The sequence below is a fragment of the Dipodomys ordii genome, unplaced genomic scaffold (genome assembly GCF_000151885.1).
Source record: "Dipodomys ordii isolate 6190 unplaced genomic scaffold, Dord_2.0 Scaffold29, whole genome shotgun sequence".
NCBI classification, from domain to species: Eukaryota; Metazoa; Chordata; class Mammalia; order Rodentia; family Heteromyidae; genus Dipodomys; species Dipodomys ordii.
Window position 1 is genome coordinate 2,952,495 of NW_012267245.1, and position 11,305 is coordinate 2,963,799.

An 11,305-nucleotide genomic window follows, 5' to 3' on the forward strand; every position below is an offset into this window, starting at 1 on the left:
CAGGAACAATGCCACACACACACACACACACACACACACACACACACACACACACACACACACACACAGAGCCAGAGGAACCTCCCGCCCTATGGAATCGACAGGAAGCAGCGAATTATCAGACAGTGGGGGTACGAAAGGGCTGAGCGCCCCCCCTCACCCACAATGAGGCCCATCTCGCAACGGGGATCTTCATAGCCGCAGGACATCATGGTCCCCACTGTGTCATTGACAATGGCGACCACATTCAGCTCCACCGCCTGCACACACACACACACAAAGATGCTGTTAGTTGCTGGGCAACGCGGTCGTCATGGCAACCAGCGCTGGACCCAGAGGTCTCTATTAGAAAGAGCCCCCAGCTCAGTTAACACATGACACTTGGTTTCCCTCTGGGCATGCCGAAAAAACCAACCCCACAGCAGCCTTGGAAGCAAGCTCCTACCTGTCTGCGGCCAATGGCTTCCCGCAACAGACACACGACGTCTCGGCCCTCACAGTCTGATGCCTTGAAACCCTTAGTCCAGTTCAAGAGAACGCCCTGGGTGGGGTGAAGGAGGAATGAAGCTCTCTGTGCTTCTCCAATGCTGGAGAAATGGTCCCTGTGTTACTGGCCCTGGTCCACGGGGCCTTGTCTTCTGTCCCCCCCACCCCCCAGGAGACACTCAGTGTGAAGAAACCTATTAAGGATGATTTAAGCTCCTAGTTCACACCTGTCCTCCCAGCTACTCTGGAGGCTGAGATCTGAGGATCGCAGTTGGAGGCCAGCCTGGGCAGAAAAGTCTATGGGACTGTTATCTCCAATGAACCAGCAAAAAGGCAGAAGTAGAGGTGTGGCTCAAGCGGTCAAGTGCCAGCCTGGAGGGAAAAAAGCTAAATAAAGGGCAAGACCCAGGCTCTAAGTTCAAGCTCCAGTACCAGCACTAAAAGAAAAAGATTCAACCTACATCTTCTATGATTAGTTCTCAAATGCTCATAAGAGGAGGGTCTGGTGACTGTGAGACATCATTTTTTTCTGGAAGATTAAGCCCTTCATCATTAGGAACAAACAGAGCTAGTAAAATGAGGGTATTATGCCAACAACACCCCATCTTTTCCCAGAAAAAAAAAAAAAACGGCAAGAGTCACTTCAAAGAGAGGAATTTTCCGGCCTTTCCCAAACAACATGGACTTATTTGTTCCAGGGGCAGGTGAAGGACACGTGGAAAGCCAGATACCCAGACAGGATGAGAAGAAGAGACACGCCTCTATTGTAAGCGACTGGACTTAGTGGTCAGGCCTGGGGAGACAGATCTGTTATTTTTTTCTTTGTGTGTCTCTGCGGGAGAGGCTGAGCAGCGGGAGAGAGGCCGCCGCTGTCAAAGGAAAATGACAACGGGGCCCACACTTAGAGGTCTGGAAATGTTCGGAGGTTTTATTGGTTTGGGTTTTTGGGTGGTGGTTGTTAATTTTGCTTTTGCTTTGGCTTTTGAGATGGAAGTGTTTGGATTCCTGAGTTCAAGCAATGCTCACTCTCTTGAGTAGTTTAGACTACAGACATGCACCATTACACCTGGCTAGGGCAGGAGAGTTTAAAAACGGCAATCAACTTCCCTCCCCCCCCCAAATATTCCCATGTATGTCTTTTTCCCATTGTGTACGCAGCTAGGGAGCTATGCAGATCCTCACACAGGGTTTGATCTGAAGCTACCTTTTGGTGTGGAATATGAGTGTGGGGGGGAGCTTTGAACTCAGGGCCTGAGCACTGTCCCTTAGCTTTTTTACTCAAGCGCTCTACCACTTGAGCCACAGCTCTGCTTCTAGCTGTGCTGTGGTTCATTGGAGATCAGAGTCTCACAGACTTTCCTGCCCAGGCTGGCTTTGAACCACGATCCTCAGATCTCAGCCTCCTGATTTGCCAGGATGACAGGCGTGAGCCACCAGCACTTGGCTTTCCAGACCCTTCTCTGAGGCAGGAAGAACGGTTGCTCGCCACAGAAATCCTCGGGCCAATACTACCTGGGGTGTGCCCATGCTGTGTCGGCATTCCCAGACCCTAACGGAAGGGAAACTGAGGCTGGCTGCAGACCAGGTCCACCAGGCTGCCCATCCCTCACTCCTTGAGGAATCAATCCCCTTGGTGGAAGCCCTGGCCTCTTACCTGGTCCAGGCCCAGCTGCTTGCAAGGGAAGGAGAAGGTAAAGCCCAGAGGCAGGCTCCGCCCGCTCAGGCCCTGCTGCTGTTGGAAATCCACGATGCAGTCCACGATGTGATCAAACAGCTATAAGGGGGGAGGGGGGCAGGGGAGGGTGCACACAGGTCAGGTGACTGTACCTGTAGCTATACCCCGCCTCTGACTTCCGGGGCCTGCGCCATTGCATACCTGCTGCCCCGAGCCCTGGGCCACACACTCGGGGATGGAGTAGATGTGGCTGGTGATCTGGACGCCCGCCTCGGCCACACGGACCAGGAGGACCCGGAAGTTGGTGCCCCCCAGATCCAAGGCCAGGAAGTCCCCTCGCTCTGCAGGGCAAAAGGCCCTACGGGTCAGGACACAGCACACACCAGGCCCCGCAGAGCTCCACCCCGCACGGCTCCATTCCCCGCTCACCGCTGCCATCCGGGGTGGCCCGGACATACGTGGACAGCATTCGGAGGGAAGAGGCCTCTCCCTTGAGGCCTCTGGCCATGGCCTCCCGCATCTGCGCCTGCACCGCCACCAGCTGCTCCCTGCTCAATCGGAAGGGTGCCAGCGTCTCCTCCAGTAGGTGGCGCTGAGCAGCCAGACGGGCAGCCACGGCCGTCACCATGGCGACGCCCCGGCCCCCTCCATCCACAGAGGGGACAAAGGACACGTCACATTGGGGAGCCAAGAGCACCACCATGTCCCGGAGGATGCTGTGGAACCTACACAGACACACACCAAGAATATCCCACGCTTAGCCAGGCACTGGTGGCTCACGCCTGTCATCCTAGCTACTCAGGAGGCTGAGATTGGAGGATCGTGGTTCAAAGCCAGCCTGGGCAGGAAAGTCCATGAGACTCTTATCTCCAATAAACCACCAGAAAACCAGATGTGGCGCTGTGGCTCAAGTGGTAGAGTGCTCGCCTTGAGCTGAAGAGCTGAGGGACAGCGTTCAGGCCCAGGGATCAAGCCCCATGACCAACAATAATAATAATTAATAATAATAATATGCCAAGCTTGGCATCTGGGCACCTGACCCTTAGGCCTCAGCTCTGTAAATCAACCCAAACCTGAATGTGTTCTGTACACTGTGCATCTACTACTCGAAGTGTTCCACTCCACAAATAGAAGGCAGCACTTTATTTATTTATTTTTTTTTGGGGGGGGGGTCCAGTCGTGGGGCCTGAACTCTGGGCCTGGGCGCTGTCCCTCAGCTCTTCAGCTCAAGGCTAGTGCTCTACCATTTGAGCCACAGCGCCACTTCCGGCTTTTTTCTTTTTGCTTATGCGGTGCTGAGGAATCGAACCCAGGGCCTCAGGCATGCAAGGCAAGCGCTCTACCACTGAGCCACCTTCCCAGCCCCCGCAGCACTTTATTTTTCCTTGACTGTCTCCTGACCTCCTACACGGTCCTCTGAGGATTCCACACTCTGCTTGGATTGCTATATTTTTTTGGGGGGGATGAGGGGGGAAGGGGGTTAGTAGGTGGTCCTGGGACTTGAACTCAGGGTCTCAGCACCATTCCCTGAATTGGTTTTGCCTGAGGTGAATACCCTACCACTTCAATCACAGCTCTATTCCTGTTTTGTTTGGTTTTTGGTGGTTCATTGGAGATAAGAGTCCCACAGACTTTCCAGTCTCGGCTGGCTTTGAACCGTGATCTTCCAGATCTTAGCCTCCTGAGAAGCTAGGATGACAGCCATCAGCGCCTGGCTTGGATGGCTGATTGTGCCCACCAGCTGACACAAGTCAGCCCAGCTCCCTGCCCCCCACCTCCACCCCACATCCTGCTACTTAATTTAATTGCAGGGGTGACATCACAGGGGTCACAGTTACCTAAGGAAGGTCATGAGCCTTGTTTCCCTTCCCCCACTGCCCCCATCCCCAGGGGGTAACGATCATCTCCAACAGTGTCTTATGAGTCTCGGATCGAGTTGAACACCGTACCTGGGGTGCTGCTCGAACACGCGGCCTCCCACGGCCACCGCCACTCGGAGCTCCTGCTGTTCTCGGCTGCGCTGGAGACGAACCAGGACTGCAGCCAGGGCGGCGGCGCAGAGCTGGGCGGCTCGGGTGCTCACAGCCGTGCACACGCGCTGCACCAGCTCCGCGTCCTGGGCCTTGGGGCTCAGGCCCAAACCCTTCAGGATGTCCTGGGCACAGGCGGCCCCCGTGGAGGGGCTGCAGTGAGGGGAGAATAATGGGGGGCCTTGGTTTGGATCCTTGGGGACATAGTATCTATCCCCCGCCCCCATCTCTGCCTCCTGCCCATCCCCACTCACTCCTCCATGCAAGCCACGTGCTCCAGGTCGATGCTGCCTGGGGTCAGTAAGGCAGGAGAGGTAGAACCGCCAAAGAGCACGCCACGCTGGGCCAGATGGAGCAGCACCAGCCGCACCAGCTCCCCCAGGTACAACCCCCCAATCATCTTCTCAAACCTGCAGGGAGACATGGCTGGACATGGGGCCCTGCCCAGCTCCCGGCCTGCCCAGCTCTGCCCCTAAGAACTCCCCCAAAGAGGACTCATCATTCTCTTCAGGGCCCCCACACCACAGGCCTCCCCGGAGACAGGTGGATATTTTTCCCTCTCAGACTCTGATGATTTCAGGGAGCTCCAAGAGGAGCAGCTGAACTCCAGGAAAGCTGGAGACATTTGACTCACCACCACCCCCGCCCCCCCAACTCACAACTTGTGAGGGCTGACTAGTCAGGAATACAGAAGGGCAAGAGTTAAATACTCTGGGTTCTAGCCAGGCACGGGTGGCTCACGCCTGTCATCCTAGCTACTCAGGAGGCTGAGATCTGAGGATCGAGGTTCAAAGCCAGCCCAGGCAGGAAAGTCCCTGAGATTCTTTATCTCCAATGAACCAGCAAAAAGCCGGAAGTGGAGCTGTGGCTCAAGTGGTCTGACCCTCCACATGGGAGGAAGGGACCGTGGAGCCTTTACACAGGGGGGTGGATCAGAGCAACACCAGAGCCTCCAAACACCCCCCTAGGCAGGGCACCTTTGGGCACCGGGATTCAGAGACTCGCGGTCCAGGGTAAGGTCAAAGGTGGTCAGCACTGGGCCTAGAGCCGCGTGATCATCGAAGGAGCCCCACTCCACGCTCACGCAGCTGCGGCCCCGGTCCTCATCCAGCACTGCCACGTGCCGCGCCTCCTCCATGTAGCAGGCGTTGGTGCCCGTGTCTGGCAAGGGAGGGTTTTCTCAGGGTCTGCCCACCGGGAGGCTGAGCCCCCACCCCTCCGTCACATGGCCCGTGGCTCACCCACGATCAGCCCGATCTCACACGGCCCCGCGCCCAGCTCGCAGCCCATCATGGTACCCACGGTGTCGTTCACGACCGCAACCACATCAATGCTGTAGGCCTGGTGGATGGAGAAGGTGGGGGCCATCACCAGAGAGGGGAACCAGGGTAAGGAGTCTGGGGGTGCGGGCAGGCCTGGGGCCTCGTGTGTGTGTGTGTGTGTGTGTGTGTGTGTGTGCCAGTCCTAGGGCTTGAACTCAGGGCCTGGCCACTGCCCCTGAGCTTTTTCACTCATGGCTAGTGCTCTACCACTTGAGCCACAGCACCACTTCAAGGTTTTTGCTGGCTCATTGGAGATCAGAGTCTCACGCACTTTCCTGCCTACACCACCAGCTTCAAGCAGTGATGCTCAGATCTCAGCCTCTTGGGTAGCTAGGATGACAGGCGTGAGCCACGGGTGCTCAGTGGGGCTTCAGCTTTGATGGCGACATCCAGAGCCCATGGAACATGTTGTCTGCATCCCCCACCCCACCCCCACTGCCCCCCCACCATGTACACTGCACCCCACTCTCCAGAAACTTTCCTTGGCCGGTGGCTCACATCTGAATTCCTAGCAACTGCGGAGGCTGAGATCTGAGGATCACAGTTCGAAGCCAGCCCAGGCAGGAAAGTCTGTGGGACGCTTATCTTCAATGAACCACCAAAAATCTGGAAGTGGAGCTGCGGCTCAGGGCTTAGGGAAGATCACGGACAGCACCCAGGCCCTGAGTTCAAGCCCTAGGGACTGTCACTAAATAGATAAATAACTTGGGATGGTAGCTCCATTTGCCAGAAGGGGAAACCGCAAAGAAAAGCAGGACCTCCAAGAAGCGCCGCTTGAGCTAACCTGGGGCAGAAGCCCAGGCCATCCAAGGCTGCCCCATCCCACCCAGCCCTGCGCTCACCCCCTGCCTCCGAATGGCGTCCCTCAGCAGCTGGACCACGTCCTGCCCTTCCACGCCACTGCACCGAAAACCTTTGGTCCAGGAGATGAGGGTGCTCTGGGGACAGAAAGCAGGGTCACCTCTGAAGGCTACGGCCTCGGTCGCTCCCTGTCCCCAGGTGCCCTCCATCGTACCCTGTCCAGGCCAGTCTGGTGACAAGGGAAAGAGAAGCTGAAGCCGAGCTGTAGACGCTGACTGCCCACGGGCTGCGTGTCCAGGAACTCACTCAGGCAGCGGGCAGCAAAATCGAAGAGCTGAGGGACAGGGAGGGGGGTGCTTAGCCCCGCCCAGCGCCGCCCAGCTCCGCCCACCCAGCCCTGCCCCAAAGAGACAGGGGAGTGACCAGCCCCGCCCACAGTCGCCAAGCTCCGCCCACCCAGTCCCGCCCCCAAAGGGACAGGGGAGTGCCTAGCCCCACCCACAGTCGCCAAGCTCCGCCCACCCAGCCCTGCCCCAAAGGGAGAGGGGGAGTGCCTAGCTCCGCCCACCCAGCCCCGCCCCAAAGGGACAGGGGGAGTGCCTAGCCCCGCCCACACTCACCGAGCTCCATCCACAAAGCCCCGCCCCAAAGGGAGAGGGGGAGTGCTTAGCTCCGCCCAGCTCCGCCCACCCCGCCCCGCCCCAAAAGGACAGGGGAGTGTCTAGCCCCGCCCACATTCACCAAGCTCTGTCCACCCAGCCCCGCCCCAAAGGGATAGGGAGCACCTAACTCCGCCCAGACTCACCAAGCTCCGCCCACCCAGCCCCGCCCCAAAGGGGCAGGAGGAGTGTTTAGCTCCTCCCACCTCTGCCCAGCTCTGCCCACCCAAAGGGACAAGGGGAATGCCTAGCTCCGCCCACCTCCACCAAGTTCCGCCCACCTAGCCCCAGGCCCAGAGACAAGGGGAGCACTTAACTCCGCCCACCCAGACCCAGGCCCCAAAGGGACAAGAGAAATGCTTAGCTCCGCCCACATCGGCCCAGCTCCGCCCACCTCTGCCTAGCCCCACCCACCTAGCCCCCTGGCACCAAAGGGACAAGGGAGATGCTTAGCTCCACCCACATCGGCCCAGCTCCGCCCAGCTCCGCCCTAGGCCCCAGAGGCCCTGGGCGATGGCTCACCTGCTGCCCAGGGCCCAGCACCACCTCTTGGGGGATTGCAAACTCCTGTGTTCTGGGCTCTACTCTGTGCCCTTCGGTGCCCGTCAGCGTCACCCACAAGACACGCAGGGAGGCCCCTGTGGCCCCCAGCTCCAGCACCAAGAAATCTCCTTGCTCTAGAGAGGGCAGGTGGGGTATACAAAGGCACACAGCTAAGCCACTCCAGAGAAAAAGAGGAAAAAAATTCCCCCAAGCTTGAGAAAGTCCGCTTAAAGGAACTTCAGAAATGGTGGATAAGAGCTGGCCACTGAAGGCTCAGGCCTGTCACCCCAGTGGCTCAGGAGGCTGAGATCTGAGGATCGCAGTTCAAAGCCAGCCTGAGCAGGAAAGTCTGTGAGACTCTGATCTCCAAGGAACCACCAGAAAACCAGAAGTGGCGCTGTGGCTCAAGTGGTAAAGAGCTCAGGGACAGTGCCCAGGCCCTGAATTCAAGCCCCATGATCCACCACAAAAGAGAAAAGAAATGGTAGACAAGGGACAAGGATCTTTCTCCTCCTCTCCGGGAGAATTCCACCCCTCCTCCAGGCCGGGCCACCCATCCTTGTCTATGCCACTCACCAGTGCCATGTGGTGTGGAGCCCACGTAGGTGGGCAGCATCCGAACACTAGGGGCCGGGCCGGCCTGTCCCCTGAGCGCCTGCTCCATGGAGCCCAGGAGGCTGGCCTGGATCTGCTGCAGCTGTGTCCTTGTCACCTTGAATTGCTGAAGACACTCCTGTACCTAAGGACAAGGAAGTCAGCACCAGCAAGGCAGCCCTGTCGGGGCTGGGCAGATTCCCAATTCCTCCCAAGTCCTTCAGCCTCCAAGTAAGCCTCCTTGAATCCCTGGTACCTGCCCATTGGCAGGTACAGCGACAGCCACATCCAGGGAATAAATGCCACTTCCCCCCTTCTTCCAATGGCCCCTTCTTAGCCTTCACCTCCTCTTTTCTTCTCTTTCTTTTTTTCAGGTACAAGACCAGGACTTGAACTCAGTACCTGCTGCTTTCGCTCATTGGCTAGCGCTGTACTGAGCCACACCTCCTACCCCAGCCTCCATATCCTCTCTCCTGCTCATTCGCTTATTTTTTATTTATTTTTTAAAAATTTTCTTTGTTGGTCGTGGGGCTTGAACTCTGGGCCTGGGCGCTGTCCCTCAGCTCTTTAGCTCAAGGTGAGCGCTCTACCACTTGAGCTACAGCACCACTTCTGGTTTCCTGGTGGTTCATTGGAGATCAGAGTCTCATGGATGTTCCTGCCCAGGCTGGTGGTGAACCTCGATCCTCAGATCTCAGCCTCCTGAGTAGATGGGGTTATAGGCATGAGCCACCCACACCTGGCTCATTCACTTATTTACACTCAGGTTTGGTAAGGCCTTCCTCTCATCATCATGATTGGCTCTGCAGTCCCCAGAGCAGAAACCTCCAAGTGAATGCACAAGCACAAGAATAAATTTCAAGTACCAGTCAGGTGCCGGTGGCTCCCACCTATCATCCAAGCCACTCAGGAAGCTGAGATCTGAGGACCAACGTTCAAAGCCAGCCTGAAGTCATCTCCAAAAAGCTGGAGGTGGAGCTGTGGCTCCAGTGGTAGAGCATCAGCCTTGAGTGATCAAGCTAAGAGACAGCACCCAGACCCTGAGTTCAAACACACACACACACACACACACACACACACATGTTCCAGTATGTGTCTTCTTGACTGTCTTGCAGACTCTGAAGGTGAGATCACCCTCCTAGCTGGTCAGCAAGGCTAGGGAGCAAGTGTTAGAACAAGTGAGAGGGGCAGACCCCCCCTCCAGGGTCTCCCCCATGCACAACCTTGATCTCTTGACACTTATTGGGCCCTCCAGGGGGTGGAGAGCATTCCAATCCAGCTCCTTCCATTTTACTGATGAGGAAACAGAGACGGAGACATACAGAACATCTTATATAAGCACCTCCGGACTGAGCATGCGGTAGGTTTCTAAATCTTAGTCAAAATGAAAGAAGGGGAGGGAGGGAGGGAAGGAGAGGGAGAGATTCTGACTCACTTCTAAACAGCCTCCACCATATGGTTTATGCTGCATAATAACTCCAAAAAGGAGTTCAGCCTAGCAGTCATTGCTGGAATCTGACTGCAGTAGTCACGTGAGGACACCCGTGCAGGAAGGGCTAAAAGCGGAAAGGAAGAGGCTCAGGAACACAGTTCTGGCCCACTGGGGCTCACTAAAGAGGCTGTGAGTAGAAGGATCACAGTTGGAGGCCGGCCTGGGTAGAGAAAGGTACCCAAGAATCTAGCTCTGTAATTCATCAGCAAAGAGAGCAGGGCTGGAATTATGGCTCAGGGGATCATGTGCCCCGAACTCTCAGCCGAAACAAAACAAGCCTTCCCCAAATCAAAACCACAAACAAAGCATAGCTTTGGATAAGAAAACTCTAGGAAGCTGGACATTGGTGGGCTCACACCTGTCATCCTAGCTACTCAGGAGGCTGAGATCTGAGTTCAAAGCCAGGCCTAGGTAGGAAAGTCTATGAGACTCTGATCTCCAATGAGCTGCTAGAAAACTAGAAGTGGTGCTGTGGCTCAAGTGGTAGAGCGCTTGCCTGGGGGCCCCTCAGGGGAGAGGGGAACCCGATCTGAGATGAAGTTGGAAAGGGACCACATGGGTGAGACCCCCCAGAAACCCTGACCTCCACAGCTTTGAGTCAGCACGGAACGGGCACCCAAACTTACCAGCTCCCAGCTATCTGCGGGGTGTGGCGAGGCGACCTGGGGACAGCCCCGGGCCTCCAGCCCAGGCTGCAGTGTGGCCTCCATCCGTTCCACAGAAAGCAGCTGACAACCTGTAAGAGAAAAGAGACAGCTGGATCAAGCTCTTAAATCTATCGGCCCTAAGCCAGACCCACAACTTCCTTCTGAAGGGGATAACAAGGAAGTTGGGGGCAGAATTCACAACTGCTGACCACTGAGGACCCTTTCGTAATCAAGAAAGAAGCAGTGGGTTTCCAGAAGAATGCGTGCCCTGGGGGGGCGGGGAGGGGGGCTGTGGGAAGGCTGACGTCAAGTTCCAATGTTCATTCCTTCGGTCAGGTATTCACATCCATTGGTTTTCGAAATTTCATTTCATTTTGGTGCCAGTCTTGGAGTCTGAACGTAAGCCTCCTTCCCCCAAACCTCCCACTTCCCGCTTGGGTCTTTTACTCAAAGCTGGTGCTCTAGCACTTGAGCCACAGCTCCATTTCTAGCTTTTTGCTGGCTCATTGGAGATCAGAGTCTCTTGGGACTTTCCTGCCCGGGCTGGCTTTGAACCATGATCCGCAGATCTCAGCCTCTTGAGTAGCTAGGGTGACAGGCGTGAGTCACCAACACGTGGCTCCAGAGCAAGACCTGGGGTGAGTCATTGGTGACTTTGAATTCCTCGTTCGTCACGTAGAAAGAAGGAAAGAATCGGAGCTCTCAGAAGGCTTCTGGGAGGGCTCAACAGAACCAAGCTTAGGAGATACTGTGTAGAATAGTGTAGAGAAGATGCAGTTCATAGGCAGTCAGTATGCTGGGTCAGCGATCTTGTCTTCACGCAGCTGCACGGTCTCCCAACATGGAGGCCTTACTTTCTTCATCTATGAAATGGGAACACCCATGTCAAAGGGCTGGGAGAGGAGCGGGGGACTGATGAGATCAAGAGAAGCAAAACCTCCTGCTCAGATGGCTTTAGCCTCATTCAATGTCTACCAGATGCTGGGCTCGGCTGGGTAGGGTGGCTCACGCCTGTCATCCCAGCTACTCAGGAGGCTGAGTTCTGAGGATCACGGT

The 11,305-nt window shown here is 56.3% G+C and overlaps 1 protein-coding gene across 1 annotated transcript in view; it reads right to left on the reverse strand.

The window, feature by feature from the left end:
- Nucleotides 1-11,305, reverse strand: part of Hk3 (hexokinase 3 (white cell)) — a 16,703-nt gene that overhangs the window by 3,599 nt on the left and 1,799 nt on the right. The window contains exons 2-15 of the mRNA XM_013016030.1: nt 10,229-10,338; nt 8,093-8,255; nt 7,496-7,650; nt 6,529-6,648; nt 6,356-6,451; nt 5,433-5,532; nt 5,169-5,352; nt 4,446-4,601; nt 4,111-4,344; nt 2,591-2,886; nt 2,363-2,502; nt 2,141-2,260; nt 446-541; nt 161-260 (exon numbers count right to left, since the gene is read on the reverse strand). Coding sequence (XP_012871484.1) covers nt 161-260; nt 446-541; nt 2,141-2,260; nt 2,363-2,502; nt 2,591-2,886; nt 4,111-4,344; nt 4,446-4,601; nt 5,169-5,352; nt 5,433-5,532; nt 6,356-6,451; nt 6,529-6,648; nt 7,496-7,650; nt 8,093-8,255; nt 10,229-10,312 — 2,044 coding nt within the window. The 5' untranslated portion in view covers nt 10,313-10,338. The remainder of the gene's footprint in view (nt 1-160; nt 261-445; nt 542-2,140; nt 2,261-2,362; nt 2,503-2,590; nt 2,887-4,110; nt 4,345-4,445; nt 4,602-5,168; nt 5,353-5,432; nt 5,533-6,355; nt 6,452-6,528; nt 6,649-7,495; nt 7,651-8,092; nt 8,256-10,228; nt 10,339-11,305) is intronic.